Raw genomic sequence first — 19,880 nt, 5'->3', positions numbered from 1 at the left:
AAAGCCAAGCATGGCTATGCATGCTTACAATTCCTGGACTGGAAAGAAGAGGTACGCAGACCCCCAGGGCTTGCCAGCCAGCCAGCCTAGCTGCAAAGTATAAGCTTGAGGTTCAGTGAGAAACTCTGACTCAAGGGGGTAAGGTGGAGGGAGACAGAGCAGGACGTTTGATACCCTCCAACCACTGCAGACATGAGCAACAGCATCCATGTGTACATATGCAATGCACATGCACATACACACACACACACACACATACACACACACACACACACAGCAGGTAACTGAGGTTCTGTCCCAGACTCACGGGGTATGAATATGCAGTGTAGTACACTTCCCCACTACTCTGTAGGAACAAACTTCAGAAGTCTGCAAAGCATTTGTGTAAAAACCTCTTTGAGAAAAAACAGACCATGGCTAGCACTGGGGGAAAAAAAGAAGACAACATCAGTGATCTGAATGGCCTACTAAATAATGTTCCTATTACCTAGATTCCTGGGGGGCGGGAGTGACACAGAAATATGACCTGATTTTGAAATCAGAGAGCTAAGCTTATTTCCAAATGATAAGTTTTATAAGTTCAAGTGCAAAATAGAAACACTGTAGTAATTTGAATAAGAATGTCCCCCTAGGCTGATATATTTGAATGCTTATTCACCAGGGAGTGGCACTATTTGAGAAGGATTAGGGGGTGTGGACTCTTGGAGGAAGTATATCACTAGGGGTAGACTTTGAGGTTTTAAAATCGCACGCTAGGCCCAGTATCTCATCTTCCTGCTGCCTGTAGATCTGGATATAGAATTCTCAGCTACTTCTCCAGCACCGCGTCTGCCTGCCTGCTGCTGTGCTTCCTACCATGATGATAAAAAACTAAACCTCTGAAACTGTAAATAAGCCACCAATTAAATGTTTCATTTTATAAGAGTTGCCATGGTCATGTTGTCTTTTCACAGCAATAGAACACTGACTAAGACACAGATATGTTTTTAGAAATTTTTTAAGTTTAATTTTGGTATTTTTGTTTTTATTTTCCGTGTATAGTGCCTGCAAGGACATCTTTCTACCACTGAGTGCCTGGTGCCTGTGGGAGCCCCTGGAACTGGTATTACAGACGACTGTGAGCTGCTTTGTGGGTTCAGGGGATGGAATCTGGGTCCTCGGGAAGAGCAGCTAGTTCTCTTAACCACTGAGCCAGTTCTTTAGTTTGCTGTGGATATCATTTTGTATAAATAAACACTGATTGGCCATTGGCCATCAGGAAATATAGGCGGGACAAGGAGAAAGGAGAATTCTGGAAAGTGGAAGGCTGAGGAGAGAGACACTGCCAGCCGCTATGAGGAGAAGCAACATGTTAAGATACCAGTAAGCCACAAGCCACGTGGCAACTTATAAATTAATAGAAATGGGTTAATTTAAGATACAAGAACAGATAGCAAGAAGCCTGCTATGGCCATACAGTTTGTAAGCAATATAAGTGTCTGTGTGTTTATTTTATAAGTGGGCTGTCGGACTTCCAGGGCTTGGCAGGAGCTGGAGAGAAATTCTCCAGCTATACCAATTCAACTTTGGTATTCCTTAAATACAATTCAAAATGAAGGAGGCTATTCCCACACAGTGAGAAAACTGCTAAAGTCCAGAAATAATAACCACCTCAGGACATTCATTACACTACTCCTTTATTCTCGTTTTTTTTTTTTCCAGTTACACAACCTACATATCTCCTTGGGGAGTACAAGCTCACTCATATCCCATTGCTCAGCTGAAAATGCATCATTTGAAAGTGAACAATATTCTGCCGATGTATATTTATTGTCTGAATAAGTTCTTCCACAGGTTACCAGTAAGTTGATTTGATTATTGAAATGAACAGTTGTTTTTAATCAATTAATTTTGGGTAATCCTCAAATAACTTTTTACAACTGTTTATTAGATAGAATTAATGTATGATAAAATATCCACATCTTAATTATACCTCTATATCAATATGATGACCATATCTCTCATCACCTGCCCTGATAAGGGACATTCCCATCACCCCAAAACATTTCAAGGGAATGCTTTCTTGAATATCCATACCCCGACCTATGACACAAAGGCACCCACTTCTACCATGGGGTTCTTAATCTTCTATGGCCGGAAAACGGAGCTGAAAATATTGCTTACTGCTTAAACCTGATAGAACAGCATTAGAAACCACAAGCATCTCTGCTGCCTCATGTGCTGAGCATGCTTCAGTCCGATATGTGACAGTGAAAGAAGACTCTGAGCTTGGGTCACTTGGCAACTCGAAGGTGACTATAACAAGGCCAAACATAGACTTAAACAGGGCAGGACCTTGGAAGCAGGAGCTGATGCGAGACCACAGATGGACGCTGCTTACTGGCTTGTTTCCCATGGCTTGCTCAGCCTGTCTTCTTACAGAACGCAGGACCACCAGCCCAGGGGTGGGCCGGGTGGGCCCTCCCCCATTGATCACTCATTGAGGAAAATGCCTTGCAGCTGGATTTCATGGAGGCGTTTCCTCAACTGAGGCTCCTTCCTCTCGGATGACTCCAGCTTGTGTCAGGTTGACACACAAAACCAGCCAGTGCTGTGCCCCATCGGTTCATTTTTAATGTGTGTTCCCCGGTTAGTGGTGATTAGGGGAGGCTCTGAGGTGAGGTCTAGCTGGCAGAAGTAGATCAGTCGGGCTACACCTTTGAAGGTCACAGCCTTATCCTTATTTGAACATCACTTTCTGCTTCTCAGTCCCCCAAAATGACAACCGCCTCTGCCGAGCGCCCGTGTCCGTGCTCTGAGCTGCTCTGCCATTAGCTACCCTGGCATGATGGGCTGAAACCATGAGCCGAAGTAAATATCCCTCCCCTGACTCACTTCTGCCAGGCACCATTGTCACAGGCATGCAAAGAGAACCACTGCACCTTCCAAAGGAGGGGGAGAAAGGCACTTTGAGGTCTCCGGACTCTGCAAACGTGGGTGACCAGCAGGAAGCATCAGTTAATCGGTTAATCGCAAGCCTAAGCAGTACAACAGTGAGTATGCCACCAGGGCAGTCCCTAGTTAGCCTTAACCAACATCCATGTCTTAGACCGTCGTTTCGCTCTAACTACAGTCCGTGTGCACCGATAGCTGAGGTCAGAGCTCTGTTTGGGGGTGCATCTCCGCATATTTGGGGGCCAGTTCTTTGATGAGGTTGACGTAGTCGTTTTTTTCTGCACAGGCCTTGCACTCTTCCCCCCAGCTGTGCAGGATCTGCTTCAGTTCTGCGACTCTCATCTTCCCCAGGTCCACCGATGCCAAGTCCAATTTCTTCTCTAAAGGTTAAAAAAGAACACACGATTGAACGACAAAACAAAAATTCATGCAACTCTTAGAAGGGCATATGGTGCTGACTTCGTTCTCCTTCAGTGTGAGACAATTCCCCTTCCCTGGAGATCAAGACATGCCCAGTGAAAATGCAGTATCACCAGGTGGCTCTCTACCCCTCTGGGTTCTGTGTCCTTGAATGCTACCAGTCATAGACCAATAATATTCAGGAAGGGAAATATTGAATCTACGTTGAGCACGTACAGAGATTTTCTTGTCATAATGCCCTAACCAATACAGTATAACAACTGTTTGCTGGCCAGCAAGATGGTGTAGTGGATGAAGGCATTTGCTACCAAGCCCAAGGACTTAAGTTTAATCTCCAGTGATCCACACAGTGGAAAGAGGGAACCAACTCCCACGGATTGTTCCCTGACCTTCACATGTGTGCTGGGGCACACATGCACTTACATTTTTATACATTCACTGGAGTGCAAGCACACAAGTGTGTGCACACACAAAGTATGCAACAGAAAACTATTTACATAACATTTACATTGTATGATGTAATATTAGTAATCTGGAGATGACTTAGAGTTAAGAAGAAGACGTGCCTGAATTCTATGCAAATGCTATGCCATTTTATATTAGGAACTTGAGCCCCTGAGGATTTGGTCACCCTCCACTGTATAAAGACACCAGGATAGTCTGCATTCCCACCATCCTCCTAAAGGGCTGTGTGGCTTCAAAACAAGGGCCTGGAAACTTTGCAGAGTTCTCCAATCTGCATTCCTGAAACAAACTTAATTGCTTAATTGCTTCTCCAAAGGTTGAAAAGACAGAAATTTATAAATAAAAGCCAGTGTCTTTGGCATGACTTTCATTGTGGCTAACTAAAAGACACAGGCCATAACTAACCAGAAGGTTATAGTCCAGTTTAAAGAGAAGATACATCTCCAATAATGCATGTGAGCATTATGGAGTCTCCATAATAATGTGAAGAATGAGGGCCGGCAAAATGGCTCTCTGGTTAAGAGCATACTCTGCTCTGCAGAGGGACCAAGGTCAAGTCCCAGAACCCACAGCAGGTACTTCATAACCACCTTAAAGTCCAGTTCCAGGGCATCTGACAGTAGGCTGAAGAGAACTTATAACTACTGATACACTCAAGAGAAGGGGGTGAAGGAGAAGAGAAACTTCAAGTAAACGGCGGCAGCTTCTCTGGCGTTTTTCCAGGGAAAGAAATGGCATCTCCCTAAATTTAAAAGGGAGAATGCACAATACTCTTAAAAGTACAAGAAAGAGGTCAATACAAAAATTAAAATTAGTTTATGGCTTCCCAAGGTTCTCTAATGGCCAGTGTTCACATGCACAAATAAATAGTAATTTTCTCTATAATATTTGATACTTTTTCTAATATTTAAGAAGCCCTTTAAGGTGAAACCACTCATTGAATGTACAAGTCTTCGAAAATGGATTTGTTGTATGAAATACTCAACACACAGCTGTCCCTTGTGTGAACATGTTTTGTATGGACTCAGGGCTTCCTGCCTCTACCCTACTCCTTTGAAATCAATAAAAAGGGAAGCTTACTCATAATAACTACCCTGGAAGTCAGGGCCTGGGCTTGGCAGACTAAGAACGAGGCTGTCCTTGGCACCTTTCAACCCTGAACCTGTTCCATGTTTGCCGTGTAGCTGTGGTACGTGCGCACATTACACAGCTGTGGTGGGAAATGAGGCTAAATGATTCAGGTCTGGATGCTAACTACTTAGGTCATTTACAGTAATACTGTGTGTGTGTGTGTGTGTGTGTGTGTGTGTGTGTGTGTGTGTGTGTGTGTGTGTGACAGAAAACAACTTACGCAAAAAGAAAGTCTCCATCAGTGGAATTTCAGGTGTTAAGGAGCTGAGGGAAAAGTTTTCCCAGCCTTTAATCACACTGACTCCATCTACGCAGAAGGCTGGCCCAGATACAATCCCTCAGTATAAGAATAGATTTAACCATGTGAAATTTATAAGGCCAAGGATAGTTTTAAATAGGACATCCCCTTCCTTTGCTGGCTGTTTATTTTAGGCCCCTCTGATGAGCTATGTCATCATGCAAGACCTGGTTTGATGGGACTAGCCCAGTTCCTGAAAGTGAAAGGTGAGAGAAGGGTGAACACACCTAGGATGAAAATGTAGTCACGTTAGGACTTCAGAGCCCTGCTGCCAGTGAACCCACGAGCTCATGTCTTCAGCGTCCCCCATGCCTGCTTCCTCTATTCATTTTCACACGCTGTCCAGACACACATGGCTGACATCACCTTAGTAAACTTAAACTCTGGGAATGGCAGTTCCAACTTAATGCTGATGATTCATTAGTGTCCAATATTTGCTATTAGGTTATTGTTAGTTCATTTCTTTCTCTTCCTTTATATGAGGTCAGCTGCCATAAAACACCATTCACCAGCTCAGCAACCTGTCAGTGAGTGGAGAATTCCTTCTCTCTAATGCTGGCTTTTTAGATAACCTGGCCCAGTGTTTCAAAGCTGGCCGACACATGGAACATAGTGGGAAAGACAGTTGAGTCTCTCGTACCATACTTTAGCTCACAAATCTGGCTGTCCATCTTCTTCAGCCTCTCACAGATCTTCACTACGGGCATGTGCACACTCATGGGACGTGTAACTTCACCTAGGATCTTGGTGGCTGCGTCGTTGGTGGCTCCCAGATAATAGCACTAGAAAGAGAATGACGGGAAATACGGGGCCGGTGAGATGATCTGGATGGTACAGGTGCCTGCCGCCAAGACTGACAACCTTAGCGTGATCCCCGAGACCCACGTGGTAGGAGGAGAGAACTGACTTCTGCAAGTTGTCCTCTGACCTCTATGTGCAGGCCACACGCATGCATACATAATAGATCAATGAAACATGACTGAAAAGACTTAGCATTCCCAATTATGAATAAAAGCAAGAAAAAACGGTATAAAGAAGGGAGAATGAGGCGGGGCAGTGGTAGTGCATACCTTTAATCCCAGCACTTGGGAGCCAGAGGAGGTGGATCTCTGTGGTGGTATTGTGTTCCCCAAAATATTGTATACCTTAATAAACTTATCTGGGGTCAGAGAACAGAAAAGCCACTAGTTAGGCAGTGATAGCACATGCCTTTAATCCTAGCACTCCAGAGATAGAAATCCATCTGGGATCTCTGTGAGTTCAAGGCCACATTGGAAACAGCCAGGCATGGTGACTCACGCCTTTAATCCCAGGAAGCAAGCCTTTAATCCTAGGGAGTGATGGTAGAAAGCAGAAAGGTATATAAGGCGTGAGAACCAGAAACTAGAAGCATTTGGCTGGTTAAGCATTTGGCTGGTTAAGCATTCAGGCTTTTGAGCAGTAATTCAGCTGAGACCCATTCTGGATGAGGACTCAGAGGCCTCCAGTCTGAGGAGACAAGACCAGCTGAGGATCCGGCGTGGTGAGGTAGCTGTGGCTTGTTCTGTCTCTCTAAGACCTTCCAGTATTCACCCCAATAACTGGCCTCGGGTTTGATTTTATTAATAAGAACTTTTAAGAATCCTGCTACAGGGCTGGAGAGAGGGCTCAAAGGTTAAGAGCACCGACTGCTCTTCCAGAGGTCCTGAGTTCAATTCCCAGCACCCACATGGTGGCTCACAACCATCTGTAATGAGATCTGGCACCCTCTTCTGTATACATAATAAATAAATAAATGTTAAAAAAAAAAAAAGAATCCTGCTACAGATCTCTATGATTTCAAGGCCAGCATAGTCTACAGAGCTAGTTCCAGGACAGCTAGAGCTGTTACACAGAGAAACCCTATCTCAAAAAAACAAAAAAAGGGGGGGGGGAGTCGGGGAGAAAAAGGTTAGATTTGGTTTCATAGTCCAGCTATTAAATTTTAACCCTGGCTGGCTGAGGCACCTGAAGACCAGTGATTCCAGCCTTCATCATCAGGCTGATTAGAGGCACCTGATAATTCCTGTGATGGTGACGGATGGATGAGAAGAGCTCACACTTAGTGTTTGCTCTGTCAGGCACTGCTCTCACTTCTTCAAAGGGATTAACTTATTCACTGCTCACAGTAATCCTGAGAAGCGAGTGCTATTATTATCCCCATGTTGTTTTCAAAACAGTAGAAGATCACCCAGCCCAAAAGTAGAAAAGACAGAGTTATGCAGTCCAGCATTTCAGCTGTCACATATATCACACTGCCTTTCCAGTTACCTGACTTAAAATTCTACAGATACAAATATAAAGTCAGGTGGTGATGGCACATGCCTTTAACCCCAGCACATGAGAGGCAAAAACAGAGACAGGTGAATCTCTGAATTCGAGGCCAGCCTAGTCTACAGAGCACGTTCCAGGACAGCCAGGGCTACACAGAGAAAGCCTGTCTCAAAAAAAAAAAAAAAAAAAAAAAAAAAAAAAAAAAAAAAAAAGGAAAGGAGAGGAGAGGAGAGGAGAGGAGAGGAGAGGAAAGGAAAGGAAAGGAAAGGAAAGGAAAGGAAAGGAAAGGAAAGGAAAGGAAAGGAAAGGAAAGGAAAGGAAAGGAAAGGAAAGGAAAGGAAAGGAAAGGAAAGGAAAGGAAAGGAAAAGAAAGGACTATTCCTAGGTATGGTGGAGGAGAAGGTTTATTGTAGATAAAAGGGAGAGTGTAGTCAGAGGCAGAGATGTCTGGAAGAGTCTAAAGTGGATGTCACCCTGAGCCATGTGAGGAGAGGAGAGAGGGTAAGGGAGAGAGGATAGAGGGGAACAGCCAGGAGGCCCCAAAGAGAAGGGGTAACCAAAATGGCTGGAAGGACATCTGGGGGAAGGAAAGCCCAGCCCCTGGCTGGAAAAGTTTAGGCTAGGGGACAGAGTATGCCAACCAGGAAGACCCTGTAACAAGGAGGGACTGAGGGATTCTGGGAGTACCTGGTGGACAGGTCCACTTTAATTTGTTAAATAGGCACCTCAGCCATCTGTCCCAGGGTTTGAGACTTAACACATAGGACTGTGTTTCCCAGAAGATTGACTTCTGCTTCCATCTACAATAAGCATGTTTGAAGTAGGCACTGAAGTAGGAAGACACCAACTCCAAGTGGAAAAGGGAAACTTAGTAGTTCTTTTGAAGCACACTGGAAAAATGAAATTTACCATACCAGGCGGTTTTCTTTTCCTTTGGCATCCATGCAAAAGTTGATCAACTCTTTCTCTATGGTGTTCACAGAAAAGTCTATTCCTCTGGTTAGCAAGGAGTTGTAGAATCGGTTTAAGAATTCTTTACATACTAGAAGGAAGAGAGACTTGGGTCTGTTACACAATTTTACCTCTGCCGCATCTATGACCATGACCCACCCACCAAGCGAGAAAAATATAGGTATGATTCAGGGCTGGAGAGGTGGCTCAGCAATTAAGAGCACTTGCAGCTCTTACAGAGGACCCAGGTTCAGTACTTGCCACCTACAGCTTACAACCATGTGTAACTTCAGTTCTAAGGATCTGATGCCCTCTTTTGGCCTCCATTGGCACCAGGCACATGTGGTACAAATGCATACATTCAGGCTAACACTTCTGTGCATTCAGTGCATTATGACCATGGATTCAAACCCTAAACATTATTTGGGGGTCTGTTACTAAAGCCATGAATGCAGTAGACAGAATCTACCAGTCAGTCTTTGGAACCAAGTTCCACCTAAAATGAAAACCTTTTGTATAAACTTTGGCAGACCCTAAAAGATAAGATAGCTTTTGTTTAGGATATGGTCTTGGGAATAACTTTGCTTCAGGCATAGAGAAAAATCTGTCCTGTGGATATCGCTCTATATAAATAAAACACTGATTAGCTAGTGACCAGGCAGGAAGTATAGGCAGGACAAGGAGAGAGGAAAATGGGGAAATAGGAAGAAGGAGGGGGAGACACTACCAGCCACCGCCAGGATAAGCAGCATGTAAAGATGCCGGTAAGCCACGAGCCACGTGGCAAGATATAGATTTACAGAAATGGGTTAATTTAAGATATAATAACAGTTAGCAAGAAGCCTGCCACGGCCATACAGTTTATAAATAATATAAGCATCTGAGTGATTATTTTATACGTGGGTTGTGGGACTGCAGGGCTTGGTGGGACCAGGAGAGAAGCCCTCCAGCAACAAATGGCGCCCAACGGCTCGAGTTTCCACCTTAAACCTGAGAATATTTAATAATCAATTCTAAACAGAGCCAAAACCAGGTTCCTGCTTCATGTCTCATACAGCAGCTAGACGCCACAAAACGCGGGTTTGAACTACTGGCGGGTTCCTGGCATGCATGTTTGACCTGCAGTATGGTGGGAATGAGGTGTCTGCCAGGGGCACATTACACTGTGTGGTAGATTTAGTCTTTACTAGTATTTAAAAAAAAAAAAAAAAGGTTTCTGGGCTACATGCTACTTTGATAAAAAGCATAGACCCACTATTTCTGAGACTTGATGACTCCCAGAGCTGGTGGAAAACGTACCACTGCCATGTTGGGAAGCTGAAGTGAGCAGAGCCAGCAGCCACAGCACCGTTTCAGTCTTAGAATGCTGCAGTTTAAAGCAATAGGTTCTCAATAAGACTGATTCAGATAAAAATGGTTTACAATGTGTGAAAAATATACATAGGCTTGAAAGAGACAAAAAAAGGTAAATTAATATAAAAAAGCCACGTAAAGATAAATATTACACAGAGAATCTGGATTGTGTTGTCTTTGGGATTTTAACTACAAAAAAAACATTTGATCAAAAAAGATGTTAAATTAAATCAATATGTATATTTTAAAGGTACCTTGACTTCAAAATTTGGATGCAAGGATATGTTGCTTTGGAAAAGAGGTTCTGCTTTTGTTTCCACAAAAAGCCAGAGGCTATGGATTTGTTCCAGATTAGGATACATCAGGTTTCACCAGCCAAGACACCCTGGAAGGTCTCCGATGACACCATGGCCCAGATAATCTAACATCCAGAACGGTTTCAAGGCAACTGGCTCATACAATACAGCCTCACAGACTACCCCATAAGCCTAAAATTTTCTTTGCATCCCCATAAGATACAGCGCCCCCCTCCAACAAGAAGTAGTAAGAGATGCCACGCCCAAATTCCCAAATATACCAAGCTGGCTTTAGAGGTGGAATTGGCTCACTCCCCCTCTAAACCCAGACACATTGCTTTAAAAAAAAATGATTAAGAGATTCTTGTGTCCCAAATCACAAGAGCCCTCTGGTGTGGGACAGAGAAATACCAATATTTTTATTTAAAACAGGTTGATTATAAATATGATCTCTTTCTAAAAAATAAAAGGGAATATGATATAGATATATAGGATATAGAGATGATAAGATAAAAGGGTAGATTAATAAACCTACTTTTAAAAAACAACTTGTTTAAAATGTTTTACATTGGTATAGATTTTAGTTTATTGATACAAACTTAAAGTTAATTTTGTTATACTGTATATATATTTCTATTCTTGTTTGAGGAATTATGTTTATGTAACTCATTTAAAATTGTAATGGATAATTAAGAAATAGATTAATAATTAGTCATCTATGATAATCATATTTATAGCCATGTTAGTTAAGTCTTCTAGGTAGACATAGATATATTTCAGATAGATAGGTAGTCTTGAAACACTTCAAAGACCTACAGAATATGACATTTAAAATGTTTTAAAAATTTAGACGTTCTGGACAGTGAGACATGTCTGCTCCTGGCAGCACTGGATTTACTTCGGAGAGGAGGATGGACATCAAAGACACTCCATATGGAGTTTATCTTCACCTTGGCAAAGATGGCCATTCGGGCAAGAAACTGTTCTTGCCTGGACTGCTTAATCAACTGGACATGCAAGACCCATGGAAGGATGACCACTGAGCTTTGCTTGACAAGATGGTCCTTCAGGTTCCTGCTTCAAAGAGAAAACTGCCAGACATTCTACAGGACACTGAAAAAAATGACAGAGAGACTCTAGCCCTGTGAGCTAAAGACAGATGCCCCAACTTTACAAAGGAACATTAGGTGACTGTCCAGGCTGTCAGCTGTCTCTGTCTACCCTACAAGACTCCCGAAAGTTGCTTACATCCTTCTCCCATTTTTCAGGTAATATTATATCCTTCTGAGGTCTTCGATGTGATTGAAGACTAGATAGTTGTAATTTCCTCAGTTATGATAAAAGATAAGTTAGATATAAAACCTTAAACTCACAAATATAAGATAGATAAGATATTTTTTTTAATATTGTAACTGTAATTCTTGCTCAATAATTGTTTTGTTATATATAATTTTATTATGTTAAAGCTAAAACCTTCCTTTAAAAAAAACAGGGGGGGGAGTGGATATTGCTCTATATAAATAAAACATTGATTGGCCAGTGACCAGACAGGAAGTATAGGCAGGACAAGGAGAGAGGAAAATTGGGGAAATAGGAAGAAGGAGGGGGAGACACTACCAGCCACCGCCAGGACAAGCAGCATGTAAAGATGCCGGTAAGCCACGAGCCACATGGCAAGGTATAGATTTATAGAAATGGGTTAATTTAAGATATAATAACAGTTAGCAAGAAGCCTGCCACGGCCATACAGTTTATAAGTAATATAAGCATCTGAGTGATTATTTTATATGTGGGTTGTGGGACTGCGGGGCTTGGTGGGACCAGGAGAGAAGCTCTCCAACAACAAATCTGAATAACTATAACACCTTAAATAAAGTTCCTTAGCATGCACAAGTATTTATGTTCCTCCCCATGAATCTGAGATTGGTGGAATTCTAATCTGCTTTTTTATACTTTATGTATAGCATAGTTAAATCCTAACTTGAAGAACATTATTCAATCCCAATTGTCTTGAGCTGTGAGAGATGGGACTCGGAATAGGCACAGCCGTGAGCAACCACCATATTAACGCTTGTCAGGGCTGGCAGGTGCTAGCTCTGATGCAATATTGCATGTATTTTAACTTCTTCAAATGTCCCAACAAAGCTATGGCATAGATACGTCACTACCCTCTTCATAGATAGAGACACTGAGCCAGAGAGACATCCCCTAACTTGCTGGGCAAGTAGTAGAGAGAGCACTTGATCCTCAGTGGCCCCGGCCCTGTGGGAGGAAGAAGAAATCTTTTCTTCTTTGAGATGTCAGGATGTATGTCCCAGCAAGGAGTGACATCACTAATGCACACAGCCTCTCTCCTGATCTTCTGGAAATCCAATGAACATATGCTGGGGTTTTCTTTATCTTTATTATCTCTTTCCCATCATATTCTTTCATCTCTCTGTGATACATTCTTAGCCATCTTTTCCCCCACTACTAGTAAGAGTCTCATGTATCCCAGGCTGGTCTCAAACTCCCTATTTAGCTAAACTTTTGATTCTCCTACTCCATGCCTCAAGAGCTAGGATTACAGGTGAATGCAACCATATTATGCAATATTGAGGCTCAAACTCAGAGTTTCATACATGCCAGGCAAGCACCCTGCCAGCTGAGCTACATCACAGTCCACCTCTTAGATCTTGTTATACACTATTTCTTTTTCTCACTGGTATCTATCTGATCTGCTGTTGGTCTTATCAACTTTATTTACAGAAGTTTAACTGGCTCTTTCCCAAAAGCCTCCTGCTCTATATTTATATTATTAGTCCTTTCACTTCTTTAAACATAAAATGAAATCGATTGAATGATTGATAATAACCAAATCTGAAATCTTTTCAAGTAGACTACTTCTGTCTCTGGTCTCAACTGACCATAACTTATGATACTCTCCTTCCCCATCCTGAATGAGAATGTGATTGGGAAGCCACTCACAGCACCCTGTCAACTTCACAAGGTTAAACACCACACTCTACAGTGTACCGTGTTCCAAACCTATGCTGCTTGGCAGATTAGGTGTACTGAATGCAGCTTGGCTTATGATATTTTCAATTTATGATGGGGATGTAACCTCATTATAAGTCAAAGACTAATACAAACACACACACACACACACACACACACACACACACACACACACACACACATTTGGTATTGGTTCTATTGCTCTGAAGAATTCTGACTAATTCATAATTCAAGTAGAAACAGTGAGGAAACCTCTTGGTACAGTCATGAATCACTTAATGATGGGGATGTGTTGCTTCTGAAATGTGTTGCTAGGTGACTTTATTGTAGGAACATCAAAGAGGGTACTTACAGAAACTTAGATGCTATAACCTGCCACACACCTAAGTCGTAGTGTACAGATCATTGTTCCTGGGCTACATGATTGGCAGGTATGTTCAATTTTTTTTAGCATTATAACACTACATTGTCATCTACAAAGTTTATGCTCAAGAACCATGCAATTGAGCTACAAGAAAACACACACACAACGAAAAAAAAAACCCATACACACACAAAATCTTACAATGTATTATGATTTTATGTTGAACTACATTCATAGCTATCCTGAACTATATGCAGCCTGCAGTCACAAGGTGATCATGCCTGTGTGTAGAACATGTTACATACTGAATGCTGCAGGTAAGTTTTGCTCAATTTTAGGTACATAAACGTAAGAAAGGTGCAGTAAAAACAGAATATTAATAATCAAGGTTGGAACAACGGCTCAGCGGTTAAGAGCACTCACTGCTCCACCAAGAGACCCAAGTTCACTACCCAGCACCCAAATCAGGTGGCTCGCAGCTGCCTGAAACTCCAGTTTCAAGGGATCAGGCGCCCTCTTCTGGCCTCTGAAAGTTTCTGCACACATGCATTCTATAGAAGTTTCTGCACACATGCATTCTACATACAAATAAATAAAAACAAATTTTCAGAAAAGAGAGTTTTAAAATAAGATGGTATGCCTACACGTGGCTCTTACTAGGAAAGAAGCCTGGAGAAGCAGAAGCTGAGCTGGGGGAGCCAGGAAGGGGGGAGCCAACGTGACGGTCCAGGGAGGTAGACACTGAGGTAGACACTATAGGCACCAAACACAGACTACATGAAATTTGGGGGGGAAATAGGTTTTTTTCCCCTTTCATGATAAATGAACCGTAGCTTACTATAAGTTTTTCACCATATAAATGATCTTTAATTTTTAAAGAAACTATTTGACCGTTTTGTTATGACACTTAGCTTGAAACACAAATATTGTACTATATCTTCCTTTTAAAATCTTTATTCTTTAAGTTCTTAATTTATTTATTACCTTTAAAATTTGTTTGTTAGCCGGGCGGTGATGGCGCACGCCTTTAATCCCAGCACTCGGGAGGCAGACAGGCGGATCTCTGTGAGTTCGAGGCCAGCCTGGGCTACCAAGTGAGTTCCAGGAAAGGCACAAAGCTACACAGAGAAACCCTGTCTCGAAAAACAAAAAAAAAAAAAAACTTGTTTGTTAAAAACTAAGACACAAAAACATGCATTAGTCTAAGCCTGCATGGGGTCTGTTTATTCCAGGATCAACACAAACAAATGATTAAAAAAAAAGACAACATCAGTGAGTGATAGAAAATTTTCATAACTCCATAGAACCATTTTTGTACACATGGTCCATTGTTGGCTGAAATGTTGATATGCAGCACATTGTTACAAATCTGAGAACTGGGATATGATCTAGGATGATACATAAATGTGTAATTCATCATATTCAAGCAATATTCTGAAGATGGGATCACAGAGAAAAGGGAGATGAAGAAAGTATAGGCCTGGGTATCACCTTCAAGAAACACCAACGTTTAGAAGTTGAGAATGTAAGACAGAATCAGAAAAGCACTCCTCGGAACAGCCAGCAAAACAGAGAAAGAGAAAGGACCAGTGTTCTCTCTAGAGGCAAATGATGAAAACACATCTAACTGATCAACAATGTTATGAGCCACTGATAGAGTGAAAAATGTCTCCTGACATATCAGCTTAATTATCAAACACATTAAGTCTGCAAAGAAGACAGCTGCTGTCATGATCTTGCTGCCGGTGAGCAGGAATTCATCAGTCTCTAAACAACTTTCCATCTTGTCTTCCTACAAGAGAGATCCAGTCTTGCGAAGTCTCCTATCTCTTCCCCCAACATGTCCTCATATGATTTCTTAACCTCAGCTGTCACCCTGACAAGGTATCCTTTATCCAAATGAGGAAAAGATAGACATTTGGCTCACCAAAACTTGCATGAAATTTTGCCACAGCACATTTATAGCCTTTTGTTCAATAATCTGCCTAGTATGTGCCATAATAGATTTTGAAAACCACAGGATGAGAGACATCATCTAGAAAGACTTTTTAAAGGTACATAGTTGAGCCAGGCGGTGGTGACCCATACCTTTAATCCCAGCACTGAGGAGGAAAAGGCAGAAGGATCTCTGTGAGTTCGAGACCAGCCTGGTCTACAGAGTGATATCCAGGACAGGCACCAAAATTATACAGAGAAACCCTGTCTCAAAAAAAAAAAAAAAAGTACATAGTTGCATGGCAGATAGTGAAATGATTTTTGAATCTTCTGAGAAACACATTAATTAGATGCTGTGGGAAAAGAAAGCAGGAGACACTACCTGGAGGAAACTGCGAAACCACTGATAGACTTTTTTAAACCAAGGAGCAATGTGACAACCCTCACCGGGGACTAGAGATGGGGCAAAGTGCAGGATGGAAGGACACTAGGACAGTAGAAAGTAAAAGCAGTGGAAGTCTGTAGAAAGGCAGAGAACCCAGCAGAAGGGAGAGTCAACAGACAAGCAACTGGTTGACAGAAAGAAGGAAAAAGAAATATGGAACAAACCAGTTAATAACTGACCTCGCAGCATAGGAACAAGCTCTGAAGGAATAAAAAGTGGGAGGATTACTTTTTAACTACGTTGAGTTTTTGAAATGCTAGCCATTCCATAATCACCTACTGGACAATATGTCTGGAACTGTGGGAAGATGGCATCTTGGCTAAAGAGATATAGGATTTACTAGACTGTCAGATAGATTGATTTTTATTGCACTGTATGTAGACTGATAATAAATATGGACAGAGGGCGCAACACTGAAAAATTCCAACATTTAAGTCATGGCTAGGCCAAGCATGGTAGTACATGTCTTTAATCCCAGCACTTGGGTGCTATATAGTGAGACCTTGTGTCAAAAGAAAAAGAGGGGGGGGAGGGGAGGGAAGGGGGAGGGAGGGAGGGAGGGAGGGAGGAAGGAAGGAAGGAAGGAAGGAAGGAAGGAAGGAAGGAAGGAAGGAAGGAAGGAAGGAAGGAAGGAAGGAAGGAAGGAAGGGAAAAGAAGGAAGGGAAGGCAGCCATGGCCAGAGGATTCAAAGCACATGAAGAAATTTGAAAAACGTTTGTAGTGACAAAAGGCAAAGACAAGAGAAATAGCAGCATCAAGGCCATCAGGGCAAGAGTGTCTGAAAGGAAAATAAAATTAACAACAGTGGCACGTGCCACAGAGAAACCCAAGTTTAATCCTTGAACTTACATGAGGTTATTCTCTAATAACTTCAGCAGGGATGATTGAAGCTAGTAGCTTAAGGTTCCTGGCTTGTGTTTGTTAGTGTGCTATCAAATGGCTACCTTTCTTTTATTCATGCTGCAGGGCTTTCTTTGCTTATTAAAGTAATTTCATACATCAGTCTATACTGATTTCAAAATAGTTTAAGTTCCATAATAAAATCCTTTTCAAGTTTTCTCAGAAAACCTCAAATTACCTAAGTCCAAAACTCACAAACTAAACTGTCTACAGGGACTAGTTAAGCAAAGTGAATAAGAAAGGCAATTTGAAAATCTCCCCAAACCAGAACACATCATCAGGTCGAAAGGGGCCCATGACCATATGTTGTTGGTTTGTTTGGGGCTCTTTTCTCTTTTGAGGGGTCCGCCACCCAGCTCCCAAATACATCACACACAGTGGCTTATTCTTAACTATGAATACCAGGCCTTAGCTTGGCTTGTTTCTTGCCAGCTTTTCTTAACTATAAATTATCCCATCTACCTTTTGCCTCTGGGCTTTTCCCATTCTCTTATTTCTGTAAATCTTACTCTTACTCCGTGGTTTGCTGTGTAGCTGGGTGGCTGGCCCCTGGAGTCCTCCTCCTTCTCTGGCTCCTCCTTCTTTTCACTCCTCCATCTGTTTTTCTTCCTCCTCCCAGAGTTCTTCTTCTATATATTCTCTTGGCCTGCCAGCCCCACCTATCTCTCTTCTGCCTTGCTATTGGCTGTTCAGTTCTTTATTAGACTATCAGGTGTTTTAGTCAGGCAAAGTAACACAGCTTCACAGAGTTAAACAAATGCAACATAAGCAAAAGTAGCATGCCTTAAAATAATATTCTACAACAACAGTGTTTTATCATGGCTATATTATATACAATATTATATGCTGTATTATTATATGCAGTATAATACATGCTGTGTTATATGCAATATAATACATTATTTTAATCTGATACACTTATAGGAAATTAAGTAACTAATAAATAAGTGCTCACAAGGGCTGGTGAGATGGCTCAGTGTGTAAAAGAGCCGGCTGCCAAGTCTGATGACCTGAGTTTGAGTCTCAGGACCCACACTGCAAAAGGAAAGGATTCTGTTCTCTGACCTCACACACACTGTGGCATTTGTGCCAGACACACAAAATAAATAAAATAAAAAGGCTAATACGCAGTAATAGAACACAATATAAATTCTAGCTCTTGCTCCATGATAATTCCCACGTGTGTGAGTATGTAGCCTCCTTACTGAATAAATAAGATACATTAGTGGGTTAGCCAGATGTGCAAACTAATAATCACAACAGACTAGTAAATTAGAAAAGATGACAGGCTTCTCCATTAATCCAGATGCACTATCTCTTCTGATATTTTCAGGCCAAAACTACAAAAAATTAATTATGAATGGCTCTTCAAATCGATAGTACATGCCTCACAAATGAAGCTGAAATGTGTTGGGAAATATGAGATCTTTAAAAATTATTACATGTATTTGTTTACTTACCTGTTTATTTACTTATCTACTTATTGATTTATTTCGTGAGTTAGCACACCATGGCTATGTGCGGAGGTCAGGGGACTAGCTGCAAGAGTAGCTTTTCTCCTTCAATCATGTAGGGTCTGGAGATACCAAACTGTAAGGTCTGAGGACCAAACTGAGATTTTCAGGCTTGGGGACAATCACCTTTAGCTGTTGAGCCATCTGGTTGCCCAAAATGAGATCTTTAACCGAAATTATAACTGGGAAACAACTATCTACAGAGTTTTAAAATAACACTTAACCTATTTTAAAATTTCTAGAGAAAGATTTGATAATTGCTGATAGAAAGCTGGACTCCAATTATGAAGGTTTTATTTATTTACAGTAGGACTACACACTCAACCACTCATTCCATGTGAATCTTGTGAGTCTACATTTCCCGTTTAGTGTGTCCACTCTCAAGATCAGAGGACACACATTTAAATTATTTCACTAAAACGAGGATGTTAAGCGCTGCAATGGTCCCAAAGGAAGGGACTATCACAACTCTCATCTTGGTTCTTGTTAACAGCCCTCTAAAATGTATGCTCTTTTTGTGAAACCTAGGTAGTACAACACCCTCAAAGCCAGGGGGTTTGGTGGAATGGATAAAGGTGTTCTGATCGCCAAGTCCATAAAAGAAAAAAGTCATCTTTCTATTTTATCTTTCTCTTCTCAAGGAATTAATGTGCTCCCTTGTAAAGCAACTTCCATCTATAAAAGTGCTAACCAGCGTTAACTTGGTCTTTGATTTCAGCAACCCTAGCATATTATCTTGTTTTACTTTCCTTCTGGGAGTGACAAATTAGTTTGCACCTCAAAACATGTCTCATGCACAAAGAGGCAAATCTCCTCAGTTCAGGAGCAACAGAATTAAGTGGGCAACGAGGTCATTTGCACAAAATCCAATACGAATCCTAACTCACTCCTTTTCCTGCGCCAACTTAATAACAGCAAAAAGCAGAACGTGTCCTCAAGCGTCACTGGACCCAAGTCAAGCTTTTGCTTAGGCTGCGAAAGGTGGGGGTAAATGACTGACTGGGCCGCATTTCTTGGGTGAGATGTTATTTACAGCCTGGGCCGGGAGAAGCTGCTTAGATAACAGCTGGGCTGAGCGTGGTGTCGCCGCCATGCAAGCAGGTCACACACCGCTCACCTTCACAGTCAGCCCCCGGCTGCACACCGGCCTCCAGGCCCTGCGTCAGCACCAGGTCCCAGATCCGAAGCCCGGCGCAAAAGGTCACTAGGGTAGGTAGGCTGGTGCACCGCATGCTGAGCCTGGGACCGGGGACGGCCAGTGCCACCGGCACTACTGTCGCCGTAGGCAACCTCGTGAGCCGGGTAAGAGGCAGGAAACAAGTGACGCGATTTCGCCAAGAGTTCCCATTGGCTCTCAGGAACTGGGCTCAGGAGAGGAAGGAGCTAATGAGCCTCTTCCGGTCCTGTCCTCCCTGCGCGTGCGCGTTACGGCATACACGCCGGGGCTCCAGAGGAGCGCGGAGTGATGCGCCAAGGTTATTGGCTCTCCGCTGTGAAGGGAGGCGGGATCGTTAGGATGATTGGCTGCGACTCGGGAGGCCGGCGCAGCGGACCGGACGCAGTAGGCGGGCGGGAACGTGGAGT

General features: G+C 42.4%; 1 protein-coding gene across 2 annotated transcripts; it reads right to left on the bottom strand.

Moving 5' to 3' along the window:
* Positions 1-1,675: 1,675 nt before the first annotated feature.
* Cdnf (cerebral dopamine neurotrophic factor) lies at positions 1,676-19,857 on the bottom strand. 2 transcript variants are annotated; one of them, XM_006985913.4, is made up of 4 exons: positions 19,414-19,857; positions 8,455-8,582; positions 5,889-6,030; positions 1,676-3,314 (listed from the first exon to the last, which is right to left on the bottom strand). In XM_006985913.4, the coding sequence occupies exons 1-4, from the start codon at positions 19,526-19,528 to the stop codon at positions 3,136-3,138; spliced, it is 564 nt and encodes a 187-aa protein (XP_006985975.2). In that variant the 5' UTR covers positions 19,529-19,857; the 3' UTR covers positions 1,676-3,135. The 2 variants fall into 2 exon arrangements, with proteins under 2 accessions (XP_006985975.2, XP_076428837.1); XM_076572722.1 differs by having other exon boundaries at positions 5,894-6,030; positions 19,414-19,655.
* Positions 19,858-19,880: the final 23 nt, after the last annotated feature.

This window comes from Peromyscus maniculatus, chromosome 5 (assembly GCF_049852395.1).
Source record: "Peromyscus maniculatus bairdii isolate BWxNUB_F1_BW_parent chromosome 5, HU_Pman_BW_mat_3.1, whole genome shotgun sequence".
Lineage (NCBI taxonomy): Eukaryota > Metazoa > Chordata > Mammalia > Rodentia > Cricetidae > Peromyscus > Peromyscus maniculatus.
This window is presented reverse-complemented; position numbering and strand designations above follow the sequence as displayed.

What these genes read in the sequence shown, in the direction of transcription:
- Cdnf (XM_076572722.1), bottom strand. Translation starts at nt 19,528, where the DNA reads ATGCGGTGCACCAGCCTACCTACCCTAGTGACCTTTTGCGCCGGGCTT. An exon ending in GCCGGGGGCTGACTGTGAAG is followed by an intron (nt 8,583 to 19,413) that starts GTGAGCGGTGTG and finishes TCTTCCTTCTAG; the next exon opens with TATGTAAAGAATTCTTAAAC. An exon ending in AAGGAAAAGAAAACCGCCTG is followed by an intron (nt 6,031 to 8,454) that starts GTATGGTAAATT and finishes TTCTCTTTCTAG; the next exon opens with TGCTATTATCTGGGAGCCAC.